This window comes from Cyprinodon tularosa, unplaced genomic scaffold, assembly GCF_016077235.1.
Source record: "Cyprinodon tularosa strain WSP-4 unplaced genomic scaffold, ASM1607723v1 ctg590, whole genome shotgun sequence".
Taxonomy (NCBI): domain Eukaryota; kingdom Metazoa; phylum Chordata; class Actinopteri; order Cyprinodontiformes; family Cyprinodontidae; genus Cyprinodon; species Cyprinodon tularosa.
The window spans coordinates 181,143-204,819 of NW_024039330.1; the positions used below are offsets into that span (position 1 = coordinate 181,143).

At 40.5% G+C, this 23,677-nt stretch overlaps 1 protein-coding gene across 2 annotated transcripts in view; it reads right to left on the minus strand.

Moving 5' to 3' along the window:
• Positions 1-4,225: 4,225 nt before the first annotated feature.
• dop1b (DOP1 leucine zipper like protein B) overlaps positions 4,226-23,677 on the minus strand; it is a 42,993-nt gene continuing 23,541 nt past the window's right edge. Inside the window, exons 12-38 of one of the 2 annotated variants that reach the window (XM_038306772.1) lie at positions 23,098-23,206; positions 22,725-22,955; positions 22,361-22,656; positions 21,887-22,281; positions 20,779-21,050; positions 20,541-20,693; positions 20,332-20,432; positions 18,600-18,790; positions 16,928-18,512; positions 15,571-15,670; positions 15,277-15,468; positions 15,061-15,183; positions 14,813-14,947; positions 14,671-14,726; positions 14,494-14,598; positions 14,324-14,390; positions 14,055-14,214; positions 11,906-11,988; positions 11,692-11,801; positions 11,446-11,595; positions 9,332-9,393; positions 9,010-9,138; positions 8,786-8,922; positions 8,638-8,693; positions 8,391-8,534; positions 8,179-8,311; positions 4,226-5,272 (exon numbers count right to left, since the gene is read on the minus strand). In XM_038306772.1, the coding sequence (XP_038162700.1) occupies positions 5,009-5,272; positions 8,179-8,311; positions 8,391-8,534; positions 8,638-8,693; positions 8,786-8,922; positions 9,010-9,138; positions 9,332-9,393; positions 11,446-11,595; positions 11,692-11,801; positions 11,906-11,988; positions 14,055-14,214; positions 14,324-14,390; positions 14,494-14,598; positions 14,671-14,726; positions 14,813-14,947; positions 15,061-15,183; positions 15,277-15,468; positions 15,571-15,670; positions 16,928-18,512; positions 18,600-18,790; positions 20,332-20,432; positions 20,541-20,693; positions 20,779-21,050; positions 21,887-22,281; positions 22,361-22,656; positions 22,725-22,955; positions 23,098-23,206 (5,539 nt within the window). In that variant the 3' untranslated portion in view covers positions 4,226-5,008. Of the gene's footprint in view, positions 5,273-8,178; positions 8,312-8,390; positions 8,535-8,637; positions 8,694-8,785; positions 8,923-9,009; positions 9,139-9,331; positions 9,394-11,445; positions 11,596-11,691; positions 11,802-11,905; positions 11,989-14,054; positions 14,218-14,323; positions 14,391-14,493; positions 14,599-14,670; positions 14,727-14,812; positions 14,948-15,060; positions 15,184-15,276; positions 15,469-15,570; positions 15,671-16,927; positions 18,513-18,599; positions 18,791-20,331; positions 20,433-20,540; positions 20,694-20,778; positions 21,051-21,886; positions 22,282-22,360; positions 22,657-22,724; positions 22,956-23,097; positions 23,207-23,677 lie in introns of both variants that reach the window. The other variant, XM_038306771.1, reaches the window with a different exon arrangement.

The window sequence follows — 23,677 nt, forward strand, 5'->3', positions numbered from 1 at the left end:
CTTTTTTTTTTTCAGTGGCCCTAATCTTCTCCCATAGCTTCCCTAACAAAGATTTGAGTTGTTTGAGAGGGCCAGTAACACATTGGTGGTAACTGATGGAATTAGGCGCCATAAAACACAATAAGAAGGAGAAGAAGGAGATCTGCTTGCTACGATCCACAAAGTTAAGGCTCTCATGCTATAAATGTCTTGATGTTTCATTTAAACAGTATGGGCCGGATCTATCAAAGGTTTGCGTGTATAAAAACGTGAGCTATTTCACTGCGCACACTAAAAAATGTACAAACTGATCTGATGCTAAAAGGATTTGGTCTTTAAAACGTGCTAAATAGCTCTTATCCATTTAGTACTTACAAAACAAAAAATAGACACAGCAAGACAGATGGACAGGGGCGGAGCTAGATGGGGGGCCAGGGGTGGCCAATCATTTTTCTCCCTCTAATACAGATAGATGGTGGTAACAGTAATACTCTCAAGTGGAATATTCAAAACATTTTATTTTTTTGTGGTTAATTATGCACATCAATATACTAACGCCAAAGATGATAAGTACAGAATTCATGCTCTTTTCAGAGCTTGATTTTGCATTATATGGGGTAAAGAGAAAAACGTGTCTCTGCAAGTCATCTTGGAGTCTTCAGTGAAATCAAAGAAAAATAACAATAAAAAAAAAAATCAAATAATCAATTTATGTAGATATTAGTGCTTGTAAATATCAATTTTATCCAGAATGTTTATTGATACAAGTAGGTAAATAATGACAATGATGATTAATTTACCCCTGAACTCGAAACTGAGTTGTATCCACTATACCTTTTATCTAGAAATTACGGATGTTTAAATACATGCGTCTTTTTGTTAGCAAACGCTGTAGGAAAGTATAGTTAGTCTTTATTTAGAAAATATGGATGTTTTGCTGGTTATTTTTTCCTGTTGTGTTGTGTATTAATCTGCGCTAATCATAAGATGGAATAAAGTTAATGTTTTGTAGGTTTAAAGTTGTTTTCACAAATACTGTTATAAGAGCCTTTCGAGGCCAAAAAGGAGAAAAGCAGAGCAATGAATGGAGCCATTCGGGGCCAGAGGGGAGAAGTGCAGAGGAGAGTGTGTGTATCTGCTGCAGCTGGCGCCAATGGGAGTGAGATCTACAGGACAACGCAGGGTTAAGGCCCCTTAGTAATAAGAAAGCACCCGCAATAAAAATGAAATATTTGACATCCCAAGGTTGCCCAGCTCAGCAAAAATCTGGCCATACAAAGAGAGTTGTTATTTTCAAAGCACACGGAGCAGTAATGGTCCCTGAAAGGGTGATGAGACGAGGGGGGAGCAGTATGGTAGATTGACATGGCTTGAAGCAAGGGCTGACATGTTTTTGACTAAACCGTCATAAGTTTCTGATTTGAATGCACCAGATGTTTTCATGGCCTGAGAGAGTGCTCTCACAAGTATGAGATGTGTCTATGAATGTCACCGTGTTTTGCAGATAAATATCAATGTGACCTTTACCAATGACTGAAATATGTTCTGAAGGGGGTTTTTCCACCGATAAGAAATGTATAAAAGGGAGCTGGTTTCACCATTTGTTAGCTTCGGCTCACCGCTGACCAGCTCATTGTAAATGTGTTGTGTTCAGCAATAAACACACTGGACCCGGACTCAGCGGCCTCTGTCTAAATTTTTTGATCTTTGTTTGAGTCTTTTTCTGCTTTTTAAGAACTTTGAATTTTTATAAAACTTAGCTTCAATTTTAAGTCGTCAAGAAGAGAATTATAGGACGACAGTTGTAACAGTTCAAAACGTGCTAAATAGCTTGGAACAGTTTAAAACGTGCTAAATAGCTATTATCCATTTAGTACTTTTTCTGCAATGAATATGCAATATGGGGCGTTTACACGCAAAAGTGCTTCTTGTGTAAATCTATTAATTTAGCACTCACAAAGTGATTTATTAAACCTGAAAGCAATTTTGCTAATGGTATCTGACTCTATATTTAACACGTTTCAAAAGAAGGTGCAAATGGTATGTATGCGTAATGTTGGTTGGAATGAACGAGGAAACGATCATCAAAACATATCATTTATCCAGCATTGACATTTTGGAGCTGTGGGGGGAACTCCGAATAGATTTGGAGCAAGCCACAAGGAGGACCCAAGCAATACCAGATATCACAAAACTCCTTGCAACACTGCACTTTTTTGCATCTGGGTCATTCCAGCGTACGGTTGCAGCGAGAGCTGGGATCTCCCAATCTCTTTTTTCAGAAGTGCTGTCCGACGTTCTAAATGCCATGTCGCCCTGACGCCCTACCGGAGAACCCCGACCTCCCCCCTGCGCCTGTGGAGCAACATGCCAATGCTGCAGGGATGCGTACGCGCAGTATTTTCATCCACAGTCACTTCTTGTGAGCCATTTGGTATGTGCATTTTTCTACAGGCCAATACAAAACACCAGTTTTTTTTTTTTTTTTACTGCAGTGAAGTAGAAATTCAGCCACATACCACAGGGAATAAAGGGAATAAAGGTTGCCAAAGTTTATATATATATATATATATATATATATATATATATATATATATATATATATATATATATTATATTATATATATATATTTTTTTGTTGGGGGTCACTGTAAGATTTAAATTTCTTAATGCACTAGTTTGTACTGTCGTGGAAAATGTCCTCCCAACGACTTAAAATTGGTGCTAAGTCTTATAAAAATTCTAAGTTCTTAAAAACAGTTGAGAAGTCTTCAAACAATGATCAAAAATCAGGCAGAGGCAGCTGGGTCCAGGTCCAGAGAGGTTTATTGCAAAATACAGATAAACCCCCAGAGATGTGTACCGGTCCACATCTGACTTACATGCAGAGACAATCCCACTTATATACACTCGAGGAGCATTATTTTTAAAGCCTTTCTTTTGATCTATCAAAGCCTTTTCTTTACACTTTCATGTTGACATTTATTGCAGTTAAATCAAAACTCAATATGTCAAAACAACGCTTTCATCCAGTGTGACTTATGTTTTCATAACATCTCATTAAAAAAGTCGGCATAACCTTGATGCTCAAAATTTCAGTAACACATCACTCGTATGTCGCTCAGTACCGCACAGTATCACTTTGGATATGACAACTCATATATCACAATTAGTGCAGCTGGCCTGTGCAACCTTGATATGTCCAAATAATTCATTTTTAATGAGTGTGACTTCATCATCAAAAGGCCTTATCTCTGTAGCTCTGCAGTACCAACACCTTGGATTCAATCCAATATTTCTGTCCCCTTTCTAATACCTGCCTCTTACTTGGATCCCAAAACTTCAAAGGGCCAGCTGCAGAGAGCCTTACACACACTGCTCTCTTTCTCTCTCTTTGGCCTTAATAACATAAATGTATTTATTGTGAAACAACTCTATATGCATTGTAAAACATTTAATTCCATTTTATTCTAATCATTGGTGCAGATTAATTCACTACAGTACAAACTACAAACTACTTTGCCGCAAACCACAAAACGCGCAAAACCATCATTTAAATAGGGTGTCACCAACAGTTTGCACCTGCCACCAGTTACGCAATCGCTCTTGTTAAATCACCCGCAAACCATGGTTCAGCCCCTCGCGCAAAATTCCATTTTGCAAGCGCAAATTACTGCACGCAAAATTGGATCTTGATAAATCCGGCCCTAAAAGTATTGTCCTTTCCCTCAGTCAGTAAAAACTTCCTGTCATAAATGATAATAAATGGTACCATCAATTCAGATACAAGAACTTGTTCAGAAGTATATTGCAAAAATGTAATGGATTTACACTTATTTTAAATGTTGTTTAATGATATTTTTTCTAAAACCATAAAAAAGGTATCTTTGTGGATTTTAAAAATACTAGTTTGTTGACCTTTTTATTAAAACAAAATACATTTCTTCATTTTTTCCCCCTATAATTTGTGTCACGTGGAGGCAGACTAGAGAATTAAGAAAACAATCTGAATCAATTTTATTTGTTTAAATTATTTAGACTGATTTAACTTTTATCTTATTTAAATATGTGATCTGCAATAGCACTAACCCAGACATTGGAGTCTATTATCAGTTAGATCTCATAGAGTGCTGCAATTATCTGGATAATGTCTTAAAAGAAGTAAATAAAAACATAAAAAACAGATCAAATCATAAACTGGTGTAAAGGTAAAAAGCAAGGATTGAAAAAAAGAACAAAGCAGAAGTGAAATACTATGTTTAATTTAATGACTTTTTTATTGCATCAAATCTTGATGTGGTCCTTTTTAACATAAATAACTTACAGGAACATTCATGTGCAGGGAAAAAGAACAAACATCAGCAGCTGTAAAAACTAAAAGAATAAAAACAAAAAGGGGCTAATTTCCCTTGATAACCAACAAGGAGGCACGACATTACTCTAAAGTATGTTCCCGATGCACAGAAAGCACATTCTTTTGCTCACTATTAAAGGTTGGACCATAAGTTAAGAGAAATCTTTAAGATGTTTAGTTTTTTACATTCTCAAGACATATGCTTACACCTGAATTAACAAGCTGCAGGTAAATAGTTAAGGAAAACACAAAACACTAAAGGTGCCTAATACAGTTCTTCACAGTAAGTTTTTACAGGACTTAAATCTATTGGCTGTGCCGTCATGACAATAAGTTGCATGCCTTGATTACACAACAATGACCCCAATCAAGAATACCTGGCTGTTTTTAATTAAGTTAAGAACAAAATGTAGCGACTTTAAGCTGTGCTAATGTCTATTCTTTGGACAGAAAGAAAGCTGCGCTCGTTTTTATTCTCACATTAAGAACAAAGTTGAAATAAGTCCCTTTTTTTTTCCCCAGTTGAAACAGTTCAGAAGTGCATGTACTGATGCAACCAGGAAGGTTAAAACACTAAAAATCCCATTTCCAAAACCTTTTACTAAAACTTCACAATACAACAAAATCACCGGTTGTGCCCCTGTTAGGTCTGACTCTCGTTGTGACTCAAAAAATTCAGTCTTTAATTTCCATGGGGTCCAGGAACTCTTTTTCAATTATGTCCTCCAGTCTGCTTAGGACGGTGTGTGAACTGGCTGCAGGGTAGTCTGCAATGGGGAAGGGAGCCGCAGACTGGCTGACGGGGGGAGGGACCTGGAAGGAACAGCAAAGGGTGCGTAGGAATGGCATCAGCTGCGTGATGGAGGACAGGGAGCTCTGAGAGAGGAGGGGGAACTCTAAGTGCTCTGTGGAGGACTCCTCACTCAGCTCATTAAGGTCCTAAAAAAAACCAGGAAACAGAATGAGATGTTATTTGAAATCCCAACTCTGTGTTTTGTCTCAATAAACATGAATTTAACAGTAAACAGCTTTGAACTGTGAAGTGCTTGAGTGTGCAAGAAGATACAGTGACTTGCTAAAGTATCCATACATATTACATATTTTAATTAAGTTAAAACTAAAACCTTTAAAATACTAGATTTGGATTTTAAAACATCACACCCATACTCCAAACTAGGAAACAACAGTAAAAGACAAAGAAAACAAGAAATGGCTTTTAAAAGAAACAAAAAAAAATGTCATCAGCCTCCCTGAGTCAATACTCTTTAGCAACACCTTTTACCACTCTTACAGCTGCAACGCCTCCTTGCAGAGTAAACCTGCTCTACCTTATTTTAGAATATAGAGACCAAACTTGGAACAATTTTGTGGTTGCAAAATGATCAAACTCAACTGGATTAAGCAAAGCTGGTGACATCACATCTTGCCTCAGATTTCCATTAGCATTTAAATTTGAGCGATTCCAACAATATGTGTTGATTTTGTGGAATCATATTTTTCCTTGGCCTATTTGTGAGGTAAAATATTTTAATTGTGCCTTTACCTAAATAGGGGTGATTGTTTAGAAGTCTTGTACCAGTCTTTATGCTGGAGTTAAGTTATGGCGTTAAGATTGGGGAGTTGCCTCCCTACTCTAGACAAGGGTGAAGGGAAGTGAGAGATAAGAATGAGTTGACACAGGCTCCTTCATGCTGTAAACGGGAGACCTGTTCTGAGTGTTTATCTGGCTAAAATTTACGTCCTTAGTGAATTTAAGTGTTTTTTTCTTGGGAATAACCAAATGTTTGTGTGTGAGAAAATTAGCCTCTGCCTCAGCTTCCGAACTCCACAATCTGAACTCCAGATACATGTTTATGGTAATCTGCTTCAAGGTGAATCTAAAATAAAACATACCCAAAGCATTTTACTGTGGGGATGGTGTATTTAGGGTATGCCAGACATAGCTCTTCAAAGGCAGATCTAAAACTTCAAACTGGTCTAATTTGACTGGTGCTGCCTCATCCACATGTTTGCTATGTGCCATCCACTGCTTACACAAAGCCACCAACATGAGAATTGAACCAAACAAACATGAGCTGACCTCACTTGATTGATTTGACATAAACTCTATCTTCTAAACGTACCACAAAGCATCATAAAAAATCTGTGTGATATCACAAATACACAAAAACGTAGTTTAAAGAGAATTACTGCTACCAGTCTAACAAGATCTTATTTAAACTCACCCCCCAAGGTCAGAGATGGCTGGTATTTACACATTTAATACCAGAGGGTACTTAGAGCGGAACGTGACCCTGATTACTACCCCATTTACACTACCCTTTTGAGACCATGCCAAGAACGGTCCAAGCGTGGTAACCAAGATAACTTTTTGATTCTAAAAGGTCCGCAACTGAACCGGACTGTGCCAGACACAACCGGACTGAGCTAAATCTAATACTAGTTCAACAGTAGGGCTGAGCACGGTTCACTCATGGCTCGGTTCTTTGATAACAAAAGCCCCATTTACACTACCCTCTGAAAACCGATCAGCCGAGTTCAGACTGAGCTTGGATCAGTTAACCGTGCTGAGCGACTGTTTACGCATCCCACTAGCACAGTTCCTCTCCTCCTAGTGACGATCTACGGTGCTACTGCTCTCTAGAGGGAATCAAGCAAATCAACAAGGCGGCGCCGGTAACATTCAGGAAGTTTGGTTATAAATGTGATATTTCGTTGTTTGCAGCGAGTCAGGAGAAGAAGGCAGTCTTTGGTGAATTTACTTAACAGAGTCGGCTTTTGGGAAGTGGATACGACAAACAATAGTCTAACCAGGGCTACAGATGCAGGAAACAATGACAGGAGTTGAGGTTCATCACACTGTTAAGCAGAATCATCACTGGAAATCGTGTGGCACGGTAGGGAAGCAAGTATTTTTATGAAAGTCTGAAATTTCATGATTACGGAGGCTGACTGTAAAGAGTTGAAGCGGCCTGCTCATGCGCTCGTTGTTATCAGAGAACCGAGCCTAAACTGAACCACACCGAGCACTATTGTTGAACTAGTACAAGGTTCGGTTGTGTCTGGCACTGTAAACTGATCCAAAATCGGTCTGAACTCCGCACCGATCTGTTTCAGGGGGGTAGTGTAAATGAGGCAGCCATAAATTGGTGGTGTTGCCACCAATTTATGGCTGCCCCTTGACAACAGCTGCACCAACAACAGAACAACAACAACAGGCAGTTGTACAAAAAACAAACAAACTGATAACCTAGAGAGGAGCCTCTCACAGCCTAACAAGGGGGTTCTTTTTACACTATTGCCACGGAGAACTAAAACACATGAAGCATCCCCCAACTGTCAACAGATTAACCAACAAAAAATAGCAAATATTAACAGGCTTGTAGCACAAATGGCTAACTTGACCCTACAGAGCTCGATTAGGCTCAATTCCCTCAGCATGCAGCAAAACGTCTTCTCTGTCAACTAAAAACTAGTGAATCTTAACCCATCAGACTTAATTCATTTGCTCTAAGTTGTTAGGACCTGGCTCAAAGCCTATACCAATGGGATTAAAAAAGCAGAAATGTAATAATATCATACTAAGGTTAATAACTCTGAAGATGAAGTGAAGCTACTGGACTTTCTAATCATGACTGAACATAATATAACGGTTGAGAAGTTCAAGGGGATTTGTACTTTAACATGCTACCCCATAATGTTTTGATTTATATCATAGCGAAACTGACCGGGCAAAAATGTCTTTGTAAATATCCCCACACATTTCAACCACTCTATTTTAATGTCTTGTACCCTTCAGCCACAGAAACAGTTTAGCTGAGAAAAGGAGGATTTAATTTAATTACCCCATAGCGCTGCTGTATCCCTTCCAATACTCTGACCACATGTGGCGTGCATTCCTGTTCGCCTTCAATCAGAGCGTTTTCTGGACCACTGTAGCGGCTCACATCCACCTCAGGGACAAATGCCCAGCGATACCTGCAAGATTTTTAATCAGATGCTTCTGAAACCAATAAATCCCCATGTTACATGGAAAGTATGGCATACAGTTTCCTACATCTGAAAGAGTGGCATCTTCTCTGGAGGAAAAGCCAAGGAGGTGTCCAGGAATTTACAGGCTGACAGGTACATGTCCAGCTCTGCCTGGGAGAAGTTTACTGGTCCGTTTTTGTCAAGTGGTCCTCGCATCACTTTGTTCAGCCTTGGTGGCATACAGAGAAAGACAAAAGGCTTTTAAAATATAGCTTTTAGGATTTATCGGAAATATAGATAGGAAAAAAAAAAGGAAGAAAAAAAAAACTCACTTTGAGACTTCTTTATCTGGCTTCAAAGATTTCTCTAGACGAGCAAATATCCGTATCTGGAAAACAGGTTAAAGATAAAAAAGTTTTCATGCTAAGGTGATCCTGTAGGTCCTACAGTGTGAGTTTTTTTTTTAGAAAGGTAACTTACAAGTTCTGTGACCATTATAGGCCAGAGTGACGTCTGGTGCTGAGATGAGATCCGCAGGAGGAGAACACGGAACATCAAGAACATCTGGGCTGACACAGCAGGGCTCGGGTTCATTCTCAAAGTCTCAGTGAGGCGCTCTGAAAGCAATACATACAAAAAGCTTTATTTTTATTTGAAACTAGCTTCAGTATGCTTTCAAAAACCTTTCCATTACAGTGGCCTACCTTGAATAAGTGGAAGGTAGAGGTGATACTGGTCCAGTTCGCCACTAAACATTGCAAAAGCCTGTCGTTTCAGCAGCATTGGTTTCTGGTCGGCACTAGGGAACAACTTCAGGGAGCTGCTCTGCATGCCTGTTGAGCAAAAAAAACAAAAAAAAGTTTTCATTTGTCATTTGGATAAACTAGCTGCTAATATTGCAACAGAATGCTGATCTTTAATTATTTTCACCATTTATAAATGATGTTTTAATTTAGCTGTGAATATTGAGAACAATGACATCCTGTGTCTCTGAATGGCTCTCAGTGAATAAAAGCCTTTACTCACCCATCAGGTCTTTAAACATGGTCTTCTCGTGAGTCAGAAGATGGTCAATAATTGATTTCCAACTACAAAGTAATAAAATAAAAAAAAAAACAGGGCATTAAAACTGGGAAAAAAAGAGAATCATGCAAACAAAAGTCATGTATTTTAAGGTAGAAAATGTGTTAATTTATTTTTATTTTTTGTAAATAGAACCATTTTAGGGAAATTCCCCTGAAGCATTTAGTATTGGAGGAATTTACCTATTAGCTGTAGGGTATCAATGTCTCACTATTTTCTGTTGGATTTTTGTACGATATACTAACACCTTTACTACTGTCACTTTATTTGGTATACTGGTACTATGTAAGTGAACACTGAGTGATTGCATTGCGAAAGCAACATGTTGCACATATTTCCCCCCCAAAAAACAGTTTCATTATTCATGCTTCAAAACAGAGCCGAAAGATAGTCTTCAGAATGAGAATCTCTGTTTTATACATTATGGATCCTGACTAGAGCTGTTCTTGAATATCTGAGTGGATCTACATCAAGCGACTGCAGGGACTGGCCTTTTAAAATAAACTTTACAGATACTCATCAAATGCAAAGTATTAATAAATTTTTTTAAATTTATTTATCACATAAGTAGCTTCAGAACGGTACCAATTCTTCTAAGCCAGAGATGAAAACAAATGATCATTGTAGTTTTTTTCTCCAAATCAAGGTCAGGCATGTTCTCTTTTAGGCAGGGTGACTTTATAACTAATATGTTTTATATTTCTAATTAACCTCAAAACTGCTAAAAATAATTTATTTTATGTTTATTTATTAAAAAAATGGGTTCCATATTCCCAATGGACACAGTATAATACCATGTGGCAATCAACATACAAATTTATAACTCTTTTTTGCTTAATAGACTTTATTTCATCACAACGAAACAAACGGTTAAAGTCAAATAAACTGTTTATGTAGAGTTCAAAGTATTTAGAAATGTCAGCAGAAGCTGGAGGAAGCTGATAGGCCAATGAAGGTGTTATAATTGGCAAAAAATAAATACATAAATATAAAAATAAATAAATCCAAAATAAAGGAAAAACAGAGTAAGACCTGCTTTAATGATTAGTTTGTGAGAATCACATATGTGAATAAAAAGCAACAAGCTAAGTAAAAGCATCTAACCTCCAGGTCCAATGTGGCCCCTACATATTTCACCGCTTCTTTATAATGTGATTTGTACAAGTTTTAGCTATGGCTATGAGCTTCTTATGTTATAATAACCTTGAGCAGTAACTCAATGTTCTCATTTAAACAGAAATACTTATAACACGCTGTTACTGCTTTCACTTAAATAGAAAAGCAAAGATTATTCATATCAACCCATCATATTAACAGTTGTGAGGCTGATTTACGGCCATTTGTATTTTTAAATCAGCATTACAATATTAAACACGATATGTGGAGCTTATTCAGCTTTGTTTTTCCCCCATGCAGCCATATTTTTTTTGTTTTTATTAAACAGAAGATAAAGTTGTGGTGGCCTTTTAAAGCCAGCTGGGGAGCAGTGTGCAACAACAGGTGTGGGAAAGGATTACTGAATTACTCCATGTCCCATAAAGCTGCAGACAACTGTGTTATCTCCAACATCTTCAGTGACAGACTGCTGCACCCTAAATGCAACAGAGAGCGTTATCACAGATCCTCCCTCCCAGTCGCTGTTCTCAACAACCTCAATAAGTTTTTACATTCATGCTGATTTTGCAGTTTCTACCGTTGTTAGTTAAATAACATTCTGCTGTCATTTTACACATCTTTGGTGTTGCTGCTAATTTTTCCCATATACTGTAAAAATATCCATAGCTGTATATTTATTATTTATTCTCCAGGTGCACAGAATATATATTGTTAAAACACTTCACAGTATTTTATTGTTTATCTTTTAACTCTTCTTTCTCAGGTTGTTCTTATACAGGTCCATATTTGTGTGACCATTTTTTCTATAATCTTTTGCTGCTGTAAAGACTAGAATTTCCCCATTGTGGGACAATAAAGGGATTTCTATTCTATTCCATCTTATTAAAAGGACTATGAGGAATGGTGACAGAAATATACTTCCACCATAGACTCACACTAACCTGTGTGCACAAGAGGCCTCCATGGTGAAGAAAAAAGGGTCCATGAAGAGCTCAAACACCTCCTTCTTCCAGGCCCTTTTGGTGCAGGCATACCCACTCAGGCTACTCACTAGCTGAGCTCCTGCTGCAAAGCTGGGCATGTTGTAGGCACTACAGGGAAGAGGTCCAACGTAAAAAAAAAAAAAAAAAAAATCACATAAAGCCAGTGAGGCTGAACCTGCAAACATTAACATGATTCTACATCACCTGTGGTTCTTGAGGTAGGGGAAAACGTAATACAGGAGACGTGAGATGAGGGGAACAGCCTTTTCCTTCTCATCGCTGCGGTAGACCATGTCCAGAAGAGGTGCTAGGATCTACAAGAAATAAAGAGAAGAATGTCAATTAACTGCTTCCAATAGAATGCAAAGTCAATATCTCATTAGCTGCGGATTTAAAAAGATAATCAAAACTTCAGCACCTCAGCAAGCAGAGTAAGAGCCTGCACACTGTAGACTGAGGGAGCAGAGGAGGACACCATGGCGTTAGCCTGAGTCATTGACTCTAGGAAAAGGAAAAGAGAGAATTTCAGTCAGAAATATTGTACACACTTTTCACTGACATGACATTAAATTGGGCTTGTAATTCTTTTTTTAATCTCAGCCTAAACCATTGACCTGCTAATTAATCTGGTCTATTATTTAAACATATTCCAAACAAGTAAAAAAAAACTATCCACTTTGTTTCCAAGTTTGAAGACGTTTCGCTTCCCAGCTTTTTCTATTCAAAATTTCAGGAATAATGTTGAGTTCGAGGGTATATACAGATCCCAACAAGGCCTTGTTTTTGTTTAGAAAACATGCAAATTTAAACAGACAAACAGGTCCACCCCTTTGGAATAGGGGTCGTTTGGCTTCTTCGTTAGCCTGCAAAGCCCCATGCCTGTCTATGTCTCATAAAGAGGTGTCGTTAAAGGGAATTGTTGGCCTGGCTGAATAGGCGAGGTCTTTTGCTACCCTGTAAAGGGGTTGGGGTTGCGATAATAGCGGAAAGGGATCAAATCAATTGCTGCATTGGAGGTTTTTGAAAGCTGAAATCAGTCGACTCCCCCTGTTTAAGGATGGTTTTTCTTTCTTGACATAGATGGCTTCCTTCACGCCCCTCTCAAACCACATAAATTATTTGTCCAAAATGTGAACATTCTGGTCCTCACATATATATATATATATATATATGAATGAGATAATATACGAAGAAAAAGACATGTTGATATGAAGATATATTTAATATTGTCTGGTTAACTGATCATCTATCAATTGGTTTGTTGGTAGAATTTAATTCATTTTCTTCTATCTTCATTATTCCACAAACTGGGTGTAATGCACCCATGGAAGAGATGAAGACCCTTAACATGATGCGCCTACTGCTGTGCTGTACCACTGGTACAGGCAGTGTTTCAGTATGACAGTGTAGACAGAAAGCTCAAACTGTATCTATACTAGGAACAAAAACAAAGAAGCTAAAATCCTTTTGGAAGAAAGTTATGTGGGCGGTATTTGATTTTGGTCAAACCTGAAGGTGTCCATGTTGGAGCAGAAGCCTTTTTCTCTGTTAATATACTCATGTTGATACATAAGTGGCTTTTAAGGTGAACCGTGACAATGGTGTCCCACCAGCTTCCAGTTTAAAATAGGTTTGAGCCTTGATTCTTTTTGATTCTCTTCAGTTTCCTGACTCTTCTAACTAGTTTTGCTTAATCTGAGAAATTACAGTTTTTTTCCCCCTAATAATCCAAAACAGGATGCAGGATTTTTCCAACAAGAAAACATCTCATCTTTTAATTTGTCCCTAAAACCCAGTTCTGATATCAGCATTTGATTTTTTTCTCTTAATTGGAAGACAGGGAAAAGGGGGCCCTTCCTGTCCTACATCTAAGATGTATGCATTTTCAGATTTATGATACTCAGATTTCTCCTGTTTGGATTTGGAGGATACCTGATGTATCTACCATTACAGAGGATGTCGGCTGCAATTTGGGCACTGATCAGGCTGCAGCTGTTAACCCACTCACAAAGGCTGTGAACGAGCAGGATCGGGAGCTGAGCCGTATGCTGGGTGCCATTGAACGCAGGCTGGCTGCGGTGGTTGAACTCAAAGGTGAGATGGGTTATCATTTTGGATGTGCATGCTCGCTTCAAGGCGAAAAAGCCGAATAAATTAGGAATATTGGATTTGTCATATGGAGTCAGCAAGGAAAGACGCACAAACTGCTTTATTGTGCGTCTAATTATCTGAAAACAAGACTTTTTAAGTCTGAAGTTTTGCTTAGAAATGAATTCGATTAACCTTCTGGGATTGTTTAAATCCACAACTTTCCACTGTAAATCTGCTTTTGTTTTCTCATTGTTTTGATTATCTGTTAGCTTAAATTTAAGGGGGCCTAGCCTTAAATTAAACCCACTAGATTTTTCTTGAGCACCACCTTAAAGATGGATAAATGCATTTAAGACTGTACGCAGAAATCTGACTCTGTATCAACTGGAGAAAATCCCTCCACTAGAGTATTTTTGTGTGTGTTATATTTTGTCTACCTTGCTATCAAGTATTTATTGTTTTGAGTGTCAAATTACCACAGTGATCCCCGTCCACATCTGCATCATCTGGTTCTTCAGCTTCTGGGCAAATCTGTGATTGCACTTTGACCTCCAGGCTTCGGCTGAGCCAGCTGGTCTGCTCTAAAGAGGAGCCTGCGATCCCACCTACTGCCTCCAGGATCCGCTGAGTCACCTCCTGCTCAAAGGTTCAATCAACAAAGCCTCTTACCTTCACCTGCCTACGCTGTAAACAGGACACTAATTGCCTGTAGATGTGTGAGGGGGCGACACTGCTGGCATCTTACCTGCAGATCTTTAGAGTCTTTCTTACTATCCATGTTAGGGAGACGGTTGACAAAGTCATTGAGCATCCTGCAAGAGAAAAACTGAGACTGAGGATCATTCATGAATTACTGTAAGCCTTCCAAGGAATCGATGAAATAAAGAAATGCTGCGATCATAGATGAGAACTGACCCCAGCAGCAGGAAATGTCCAGGTGGCGCCAGGTTGAGCTGAACAGACTCCTTCAACAGGCTGAGGAGAGGACCAACGTTTTCCTGTAGAGCCTGAGCTGGAATGCTACAAACAGAAGCACAGTTCGGTTAAAAATGAACAAAAAGAGAATAACAACAGACTGACATGCATCCTCACCTTTGGATGTAAGCATAGCTGAACTGTAACATGGGAATATCAACCAGCGTTGCTTTCTGATGGAAGGAAAAGTAGAACACCTGAGTTAAAAATAATTCGCAGTAAAAGCCTTTTAAATCTTTATCAGATTCTTTTTACATACCTGGTCTCCTTTGATCTGATGTGGTCTTTTCACAACCTCTTTGACCAGGTGGAGGACAGTTTCTGTATTCAGGGTGTGCAGTGATTTTATGAGCTCCACAATGATCAGACGAGCCTCACTGGGCACAGGTAAAACCTAAAAAACAAAACAAAAAACAAAGATAAAGACAAGAGAAAGCCCCAGAAAAAAAAAAATAAAATTCAGCTCAAGATATATAATTTTACTTTCCAACACGGTGTGGTTCTTACTTGGTTTTTATGTCTCCTTTTGCCTTTTCTGTTACTCCAAACTACTCCCACCGAAGCCATCAGCTGAACTCCATAATGTCCCGTTAAAGGGAACAGAAACTGCAGAATCCGCTGCCTCAAAACCTAATAACACACATTTATTGAATTCTCCTTAACAGTAGGTGCAACAAAACAAATTAGTCTTAAAACACGGTCCAACAACATACACCTACACACCTTGGAGCTTTTGAAGTACACAGAAGTAGAAGCATGTTTGCTGCTGTGGCCGGAGTCAGAGGCACGCTTCTGTATCTCCTCCCTATAGACCACGCCCCACAGCAGCGCCATGCAGCTGAGCATGTGCGGCAGCGCCTCCAGCACAGCATTGCGTGCGTTACGGACGTCCACAGGATCACATGCAACCAGAGACTGACAGAGAGGAAATACAGTTAAAGAAAAGATAACTGACATTAAAGGATAGTAGATCAGATTAGCACGTCTTAGCTGTATGAGAGCGTAATAAAGCCTTACCTTTTTGTTGTCGAGGAGACAGTAATGTGTGATGGTGGTCAGGCCTTCCAGCAGAGTCAAAGGGTAGTCAGGGGCGATGTTCTCCCTCCTGCTGGTAATGCTGACACACCAAAATAAAAGCATTAGTCAGAGCAAATTTAAGTAGATTCTTAATAAGTTCAACAGCTGCTTCAATGTGTGCTTTGGTTTAAAAAAAAACCATAAAAAAAACAACCCTCAGATTTGTTAATGAAAAACCTATTCTTTATTTTGAAAAAGAACCTGGAAGCTAAATACATTTTCAAATATACCTTTATGGTCTCCCGAAATATATTCAAATTTATTCACCTTGTTTTGTATTGTTTTTCCTCCCAAACTTAGTTTTGACACCTTTTCAATTTTCAAGAAATCCCCAATATACAAACTAAATACATCCTTTAACCTTAAATGTGGGGAGGATGTTCTTTTTCCAGGTGGATCATCAAAATAAGTGATGCTCCTAATTGGCAATCATTCTGGTGATATGTTTACATAAGGCCATCCTACGTGCTCGTCCCCATGTAGCTATCTTTTTCTGCGCATGTGTACTTTCAGGTGTATTTGTGTGGTGAGCTATGGTTTCAGTCAGTCAAGCTCACCTTTTTCATCGGGGGTCTTTGAGAATGGCAGAGGGTTGTAAAAGTGGAAAATGTGCAAATCTTCTTTTGGAAAGTAAGCTTGTATGAGCGATGCAAAGAGCAACTTTTAAACAGAGCGTGCATGAGGAGAAATGAGCTTGTGCACGCTCTTGCACCCGTTTAATAGATGTTCCCTCTAGGGAGCAGGTACAGGGTGGTGCATGGGAGGGGCGGGTCTTTTAAAAAATTAGGGAAAATCCTCCACTTAACCTTTAAGAGTTTCTATAACAAAGTTCATGGATGTTTTTGTAGAAAAATTAATTCAGTTATCATTGGATTAATCCAATAATACAACTAGTCCTGTAATGAAATGTTTCCAGCAGAACATCTCTGACCATTTCTCAGTGGGTTTGATGGCTTGGTGAAGCTGATTAAACTCTACCAGTAAGTCAGCGAGAAGTAGCATTTTTTGACCCTCATATTACCTAATATTACCTAATCTACCAATCTGAATGAGGTTTTTACAATGAATCAGAAGTCATCAAGCATGTCTAATAATTGTGTTTCCATATGATCATGATGTCTCCATCCCTGTCCATGAAGGTTGGATTCTAGGCCAATAAATCAGCCGTGCGGTTAGCATTGATCCAATCGGATCATCACCAATTCTTCCAAATTTAGCAGAAAAAGATTCCTCACAGCCTTTTTTCATTTCCACAGTTTACACATTGATCAAGTCTATTTATATTGAATTTATCTACCTGTGATTGGTCCTCCCTCCGTCATGCTCGTGGAGCTTCACCAGCTCATCCATGTTCTTGCAGATCTGACTGATGAGCGGGGAGACGATGATCCCTAAAGAGCGTCCCAGGTACGGCAGAGAGGAGCAAAGCAGCGACACCCAATGGGGGTGCATGGCGTAGCCGTACTGAGGCTGCAGGGCTCTTGCTGCTGAAGAGACAAACATGCCCTGAGCTGTGATGGGGTGGCTCTGGACGTACTGGGCTGCTTTGATGGACTGCTGGAAGAGGACGGCGGTTTGCCACTCGCGGGCCAGAGGGGTGGAAGCTGTTGCAGATTCACGCAGATCTCCTGGCTGGCCAGAAGCTCCGCCTACTGCGGCTGCAACCCCACCTGGCCACACATGGTATTCTAGCACTATGAGAGCCTGGAGCAATTTTAGTAACTCTATTTGTAAGGGGTACTGCTCCTGCGCCCCTCCTGCACCCAGATTGAGAAGACTTTCCTCTGACAGGCCTCCTTGCTCATCTAGCAGCTCAGCTCCTTTGGATGAAGCCTTGTCTGCTGCCTTCTGGCTGATGTACATGGACGCAGAAAGGGAAAACAGGGCGTATTGCTGCACTTTGCAGCATGTGAGCAGTTTTTGGATTGAATCCAGAGTGGCTTTGCTGCATTCCTGTCCTCGCACCATGAAGGAGAGCTGGTTCACGATCCGAGTCAGCACCGTCACGCTCTTCACCTGGACCTCCCTGTTGCCCTGCAGGTCCAGAGGAGTCAGGCTCAAATAGGACGGGTAGTGAGAGCGAAGAATCCGCAGGCAGAGTGACACCAGCAGTTCGATGAGTAGAGAGGGAGGGACGGAGGGGGAGGAGGCTGGAGAGAGCAGGCAGCCGTAGAAACACTTGCCATCCTGAGCCTGCTGGTGGCGCTGCAGCAGGTTTGAGACCAGGTTTAAATGTGCAGCAGAGCTCGTGTCCAGTGACGTACAGCACAATGCGTCCACCAGGTGGCACTCAGGGCTGCTCCTTAGCAGGCTGTCTAGCAGCGCCAGTCCCTGGAGGAGGCGGCGCCACCCGCCTGCCACGGGGTACAGCAGCACATGGCGGAAGAGAGAATTGATGGCTTCTCTCTTCTCACCTTCCTGCTTTAACAGGCGAGACCTGGCCATGGCCTCCAGCTCTAAATCCTCCTCATCCTCACTCGAAAGGGAATCAGACGCCTGTGTGCGCTCAGACTCTACCCTGCGCAGACCGTTCACCAAACCCCCGTCCTCAGTGCTGCTAGGTGGAGCAGAACCTGAACTGGAGTTCTCTGTGGAAACTTGAGCCCCACTTGTGTCTGCCGACTCAGTATGCTCACTTTCAGCTTCCTCCTCTTCCTCTTCCTCTTTAACCTCATCTTCCTCCGTCTTCTCACTCTCACTCCTTGAGGCTGCTAAAGTCTCAGTGGGCTTTTCTGGCTCTGGTCCATTCTCCAACTCAGCCCACAGAGCTTCTCGGTCCACAACATTCAGGCTGCTTAATGTCGTCACATCGGCTGCCGCTGCATCTGAAGACGCCCTAGAAGTTTTGGCCGAACTTCTACTGTTTAAAAGCTTCAGGTTACCTTGGAAACAAAAAAGCACATCAAGTTTTAAAAAACCACAACTCTGAATACCAGCAACAGTAACAAAGCATAGAGTAGTTTGGTTACCGGCGCTGAAATTCTGTTTAACGCTCTGGATGGAGCAGCGCTGGGTGGACGGGTGGAGCAGCAGCAACAGAATGGGCTCCAGGATTCGGATCACGTCATTCAGGGACAGAGCTCTAACCAGCCAGCACTGAGCCGCCGCGCTTATCGACCCATCTGTAGAGGTCAGGCTGTCCACCACCACACACAGAGACCTGAAACACCACAGACAAAGATAAGAAAACAGAAAAACTATCTAAATAAACTACATCTTCTCAACTGGCTGAAAAAAGCACAAACAAATATAAAAAATGTTTTATGTGTGTGAATTCAGACATCCTGGTGGAACCGTCTATAATTAAAAGGTTTGTCCCTACAAGCTTCCTCACATCGGAAGCTTGATGCGATAACAAGGCGCCTTGCCTTCTGAAGGTTGCAAGTTCCCCCAACGCCTCGCAATGTGTCCTTGGGCAAAGCAGTTAACTCCAAGCTGCCTATTGATCACTGGAAAAATTATCTAGAAATAAGTAAAAATTTCTTAAATTAAGTGTATTTACCCTTAAAGCTGAAGTCTGTAAGTTTTTAAAAATCACTTTTTTTTCATATTGGCTAAAACTGTCCCTATGCCCAGACAGCAGTACATGTGATATGTAACCTGTGAAAAAAACTGCTTCAATTGGTCCCGCCTACTGCCTGTATTTCAATCTGGAACGAATAATTCGGGGCGAGTCAAAACAACCAATCACAGCCAGAGGAGCGTCTGATGGAGTGTCAATCACAGCTCACAGACGCTGAATCCCGCCCCCCCCCCCCCCCTGGTCGCATGCGGTGAGAGGGGTGGAGCTTGGAGGTGGGGCATGAGTGAAGCAGAGAGGGTGGGGGAGTGGAGTGAAACCTGTTTTTCTTCAAATGTTCAGTCGAAGTCTGCACTCTTCTCAATGTAACAGACTGCAGCTTTAATGTGAGTAGGTAAATGAGAGGATTTTTCCAATGTAATGAGTATGCAGTTGTGTTTCCTTATTTTTTATGTAAATTGTTCCATTGGCAAAGTGTCTCCTTTACCTCCTCAAGAAGAAATGCACTTATTCTAAGAAAAAATGACTGATCTAGATTTCGTTTTTTTCCAGTGATCTGATACATATACTTCTAAAAAAAAAATCAACCAATTGTAGTAATCAACAAGAGAAGGGGAGGATGTTAAAGACAATTTAATAATTTTTTCCTAAGCCATCTTAATTATAATTTCATTTAAAAGAAAAAAGGCTTTTCTTTGTGTTGGTCATCAAAAAAAAAATCCCAATAAAAATGATAAAGGTTGGATTTCTGCAGGGTCATTCTACAGGTAAACTATGATTGGTTTATTGTAAACTATAAAGTGAAAGGGTTTTTTTGTTGCCTTTTTTCAGGGCAAAGTTCAGCTTAGAGCTAAACGTACTTCTGTAACCTCTGTATGTCACAGCTGTAACTACAGAAGCATCGATCAAGCAGCCTCTACTTGGCAGTGCAGTGACCATATTTATTTGTTGATTTAAAAACAAAGTTTACCAATTATGACGTCTAAAAGCGGCTTAGAAAAATCTGAAACAGCAGTGTAGACAAAAAGGAAACCAAAGCCTTCTCAGACATTAAAAAACTCAATGATTTTTACATTAGCAGCCCAGAAAAAAATAATTCAACAATTTCTGACAAATTATCGTACACAAATGAATTTCTATTCACTTCTAAATCAGCAAAAATTACTCCAGGAAAAACTGACCGGTCAAAGGATCGACTTAGAGACATGTTCCTGTTGCCCTGAATCTCCCTGGTCAGGTGCCACAGCACAGTGAAGCGGTGCAGAGCTTCCAGCCGAACTGCCTGGGAATCAAAAAGCAAGCAGACCTTTGGTTTTCCTGATCATGTTTTCACACTGTTCCCTGTTAGCTTCATCCTCCCATCTAACCATAAATGATATTCAGAGTGAACCTTGTCTTTATGCAACAGCGCCTGGCAGATGATGTCCTCACAGACGGACGCTGAAGGAGCCAAACAATGCAGCCGGTAAAACAGATCCACACAGGAAACATGCTGCTCTCTCTGCTCTGTGTCCAGTTGACTCCACAGAACCCGGGACAACCTCTAACAAAGCCAAACACACGTTTTAAACAGGAGGTTCAGCAAACAGTTTTAGTCACTCCTATAGCTCCCTTCCTGATGATCCTACCTGGAAGAAGTCTGTGCTTTCCTCTAAGGCTCGTATCTGGACGGGATAGATGGGCGGCACGCTGACCATCTGCAGCCGCCCACTCAGGGGGTTGGTATCAGAGCTTTGGTAGCGCCTGTGCTTGTCCTGAATGACCAGTGCTAAGGACTGGGAGTGGTTGATGAGCTCCAGCAGGGAGGCCAATGCTGTGTGCTGAATGTTGTGGTCCCTGGACATGCAGCACAAAATCATCAGGGACCTCAGCCACACTGGTAAGCTGTCCATGTCACTGCCTGTAATAAAGGGGAAAAAATAAAAACAGAACATTTATTTGTGGATAAAAACATTTCCAGGTATTGTTGATTAACAAGAATGTACAAAAGTGTTCTTACTTGCAGTTTTTAATGCTTTGCACATTTCAGTCATATGCACAAACAACCTTTAGCGTGTTTTTGTTTGGAATATTATATGGCAGACCAACAAGAAGTGCAGAACTATGGGGTGTAACTAATGGATGCAGAGCTTCCTAAGTAATTTTCTAATGTGAGAAATGTGATTTTTCTCTATTTCTCTATGCCTTTAATAAAATAAGTGCAACAAACCACATCAAGATTCAGCCTATTAAAAAATGCCACTGTGTGCTCTCTGTCAGTGTATATAGAGATTAGCTGTGAAAGCTGCAAATGCTGAAGGTCACAGAGCTGCTAAAGGTTTGGGAAAGTGTAAATATATATCAATCATTTTGGCAATAGGAACCAGTCTCTATCACATAGTTCATCTTATGTCCTGCAGCTACTGTTCAGATCAGGGCAAAATATAAAGTTTTGACCAACTTGTAAAAGACTAAGTGAGACAAACAGCTAAAAGAAAATGTAGAAAATTTGACTTTTTTTTGTCACAAATGCATTTCTTGGGCTTCCACAGTTCGCAGGGATAACAGTTGCATTGTTTTAAAAGCAGGCTTCACAGGTTAGATTTAGCTGCACCTTATTTCAGATTCTCTCAGATGGGATGTTTGAAATAAAAGATAGTTTTAAATGTAATTTCTATCGTTTGTCTTTTTTAATTATGAAGCTAAAAGGGAAAAAAAAAAATTTGGATTTGGAAGTGCCCATATCCCCGTGCTGACCTGAGTGTCCGAACATATCCGTGTGAAGCACGAGCATCTCTTTTTCGGTCAGGTAGACGGGGAAGGTGGTGCTCTCCAGCAGCAGGTTGCAGGTGGCGATGAAGGTCTGTCTGCATGCCTCAGAGATCTCAGCTCTTCCTCTGGGCATGTAACCAGCTGCCCAGTCCTTACACTCTGCAGAGCAAGGCTCCTTTTTCTTTTCCGTGGGGGAAACTGGGAGCAGGAGCTCTGAAGAGACGCGGGCTTTGAGTTTATTCGGAGTAAACAGCTCAGTCAGTTTGTGTTTAATCTCTCGTCCTCCTAACAAAGACTTATGATCCACGGAGTTGACGACTTGGTCGAGCTGAGGCTCTGGATCCGGACCTCTAACATCCTCCACCTGTACCATCAAGTACCTGAAATTCAAGTCAAGTAGTACAAAAGTTTAAAAAGGCCAGTTAAAGCTGAAAACTTTCATCCTGCCCTGAAGTTTACCTTGTAGTTATGAAAGCCAGGATATCCTGCAGACACTGGGTCATGGCTTCTACGTTCCCTCCCCTTCTCCACACTCCATCACTGGTTTTGCTTGTTCCGTTGTGCTCCGTGGTTCCGCCCAGCTGCAGTTGCTGCTCTGAAGGTGAAGCGCTGATGCCCAATCCACTGTCTTCAGACCTCAGTGCTGAGTAAACACTGGTTGCAGGCTCCGCTTCACCTCCTCCATCTTGGCTCAGCTCCTCCCCTTCCTGATGTCCATTAACGCTTCCATTTTTCTCCCCCTCGCTGCGTAGATCCTAAGTAAGGAGCATTTTATAAGCATTTAAAGCAATCTACACTGGCACAGACTAAATCCCCTCCTCACCTTTGGAATTTCCTCGTCTGGTGGCGTTGACTCCACCTTGTCTGTGTGGCTTCCTGCATCACCATCCATGTAAGCCACAGGCATCTGGATCTTACTCAGGACCTTGAAGCACGCTCGCAGCCCCTGTGTGATGTCATCAGGGGAAATGGAGTCCATGTGGCGGTGTAGGCTTTGCAGCATGGTGCAAAGCATTTCGGGGAGGAAAATGGACTGAATGTCGGCGTAGAGTTCCTGTGGAAAAACACAGACATGCGACTCTTTGAGACATTTCTATAGAGGGGTTAACTATTTTTTGCTTTAGAGAAGAACTAAGCTAAACTAAGTTTTGCATGAATTCTGTCTTTGATTTTCAAAGAGTCTTTTTGTTAATTACCAGAGGGAGAACATCCAGCAGGAACATGATGAGGTTCGACATTTCTGTGACGGAGGGAGCAGGCTGACAGTACTTCTGCTCCACTGGCATCGGTGGATCACCTTTGTCACTGAAATAAAAACATAAATACGACTTTGATAAATGTCACATCAATGTTCTGTCATTTGAAAGCAGAAACCACATGCTAACATAAATGCTATAAATGCCAGAAAAACTCATTTTTCAATAGAGCCACTTTACCTCTGAAAAGGCCAGTTGTTGTATAAATTAGGACTGAAACAATTAATTGGATTAATCGATTATTGTAATAGTATAGTAACTCTCAATTAATTTAATAATCGATTAATTGTTAACTGGAGTATAGAGACTCTGAAACAAGAATTTAGCTGCCAGAACAAGCAGTAATCATACCAAAAACAAAAAAAATCTATATTTCGCATTCAGGATGAAAAAAAAGTGTTGAGGATTTAGTAATGAGTATGAATCATGTTCAAATACATTTGGATAATGACAGTAAATGCCAATATAACTAAAAATTAAGATTATTAATGATTCTGAATATTTTGGTGAGTTTAAGTTT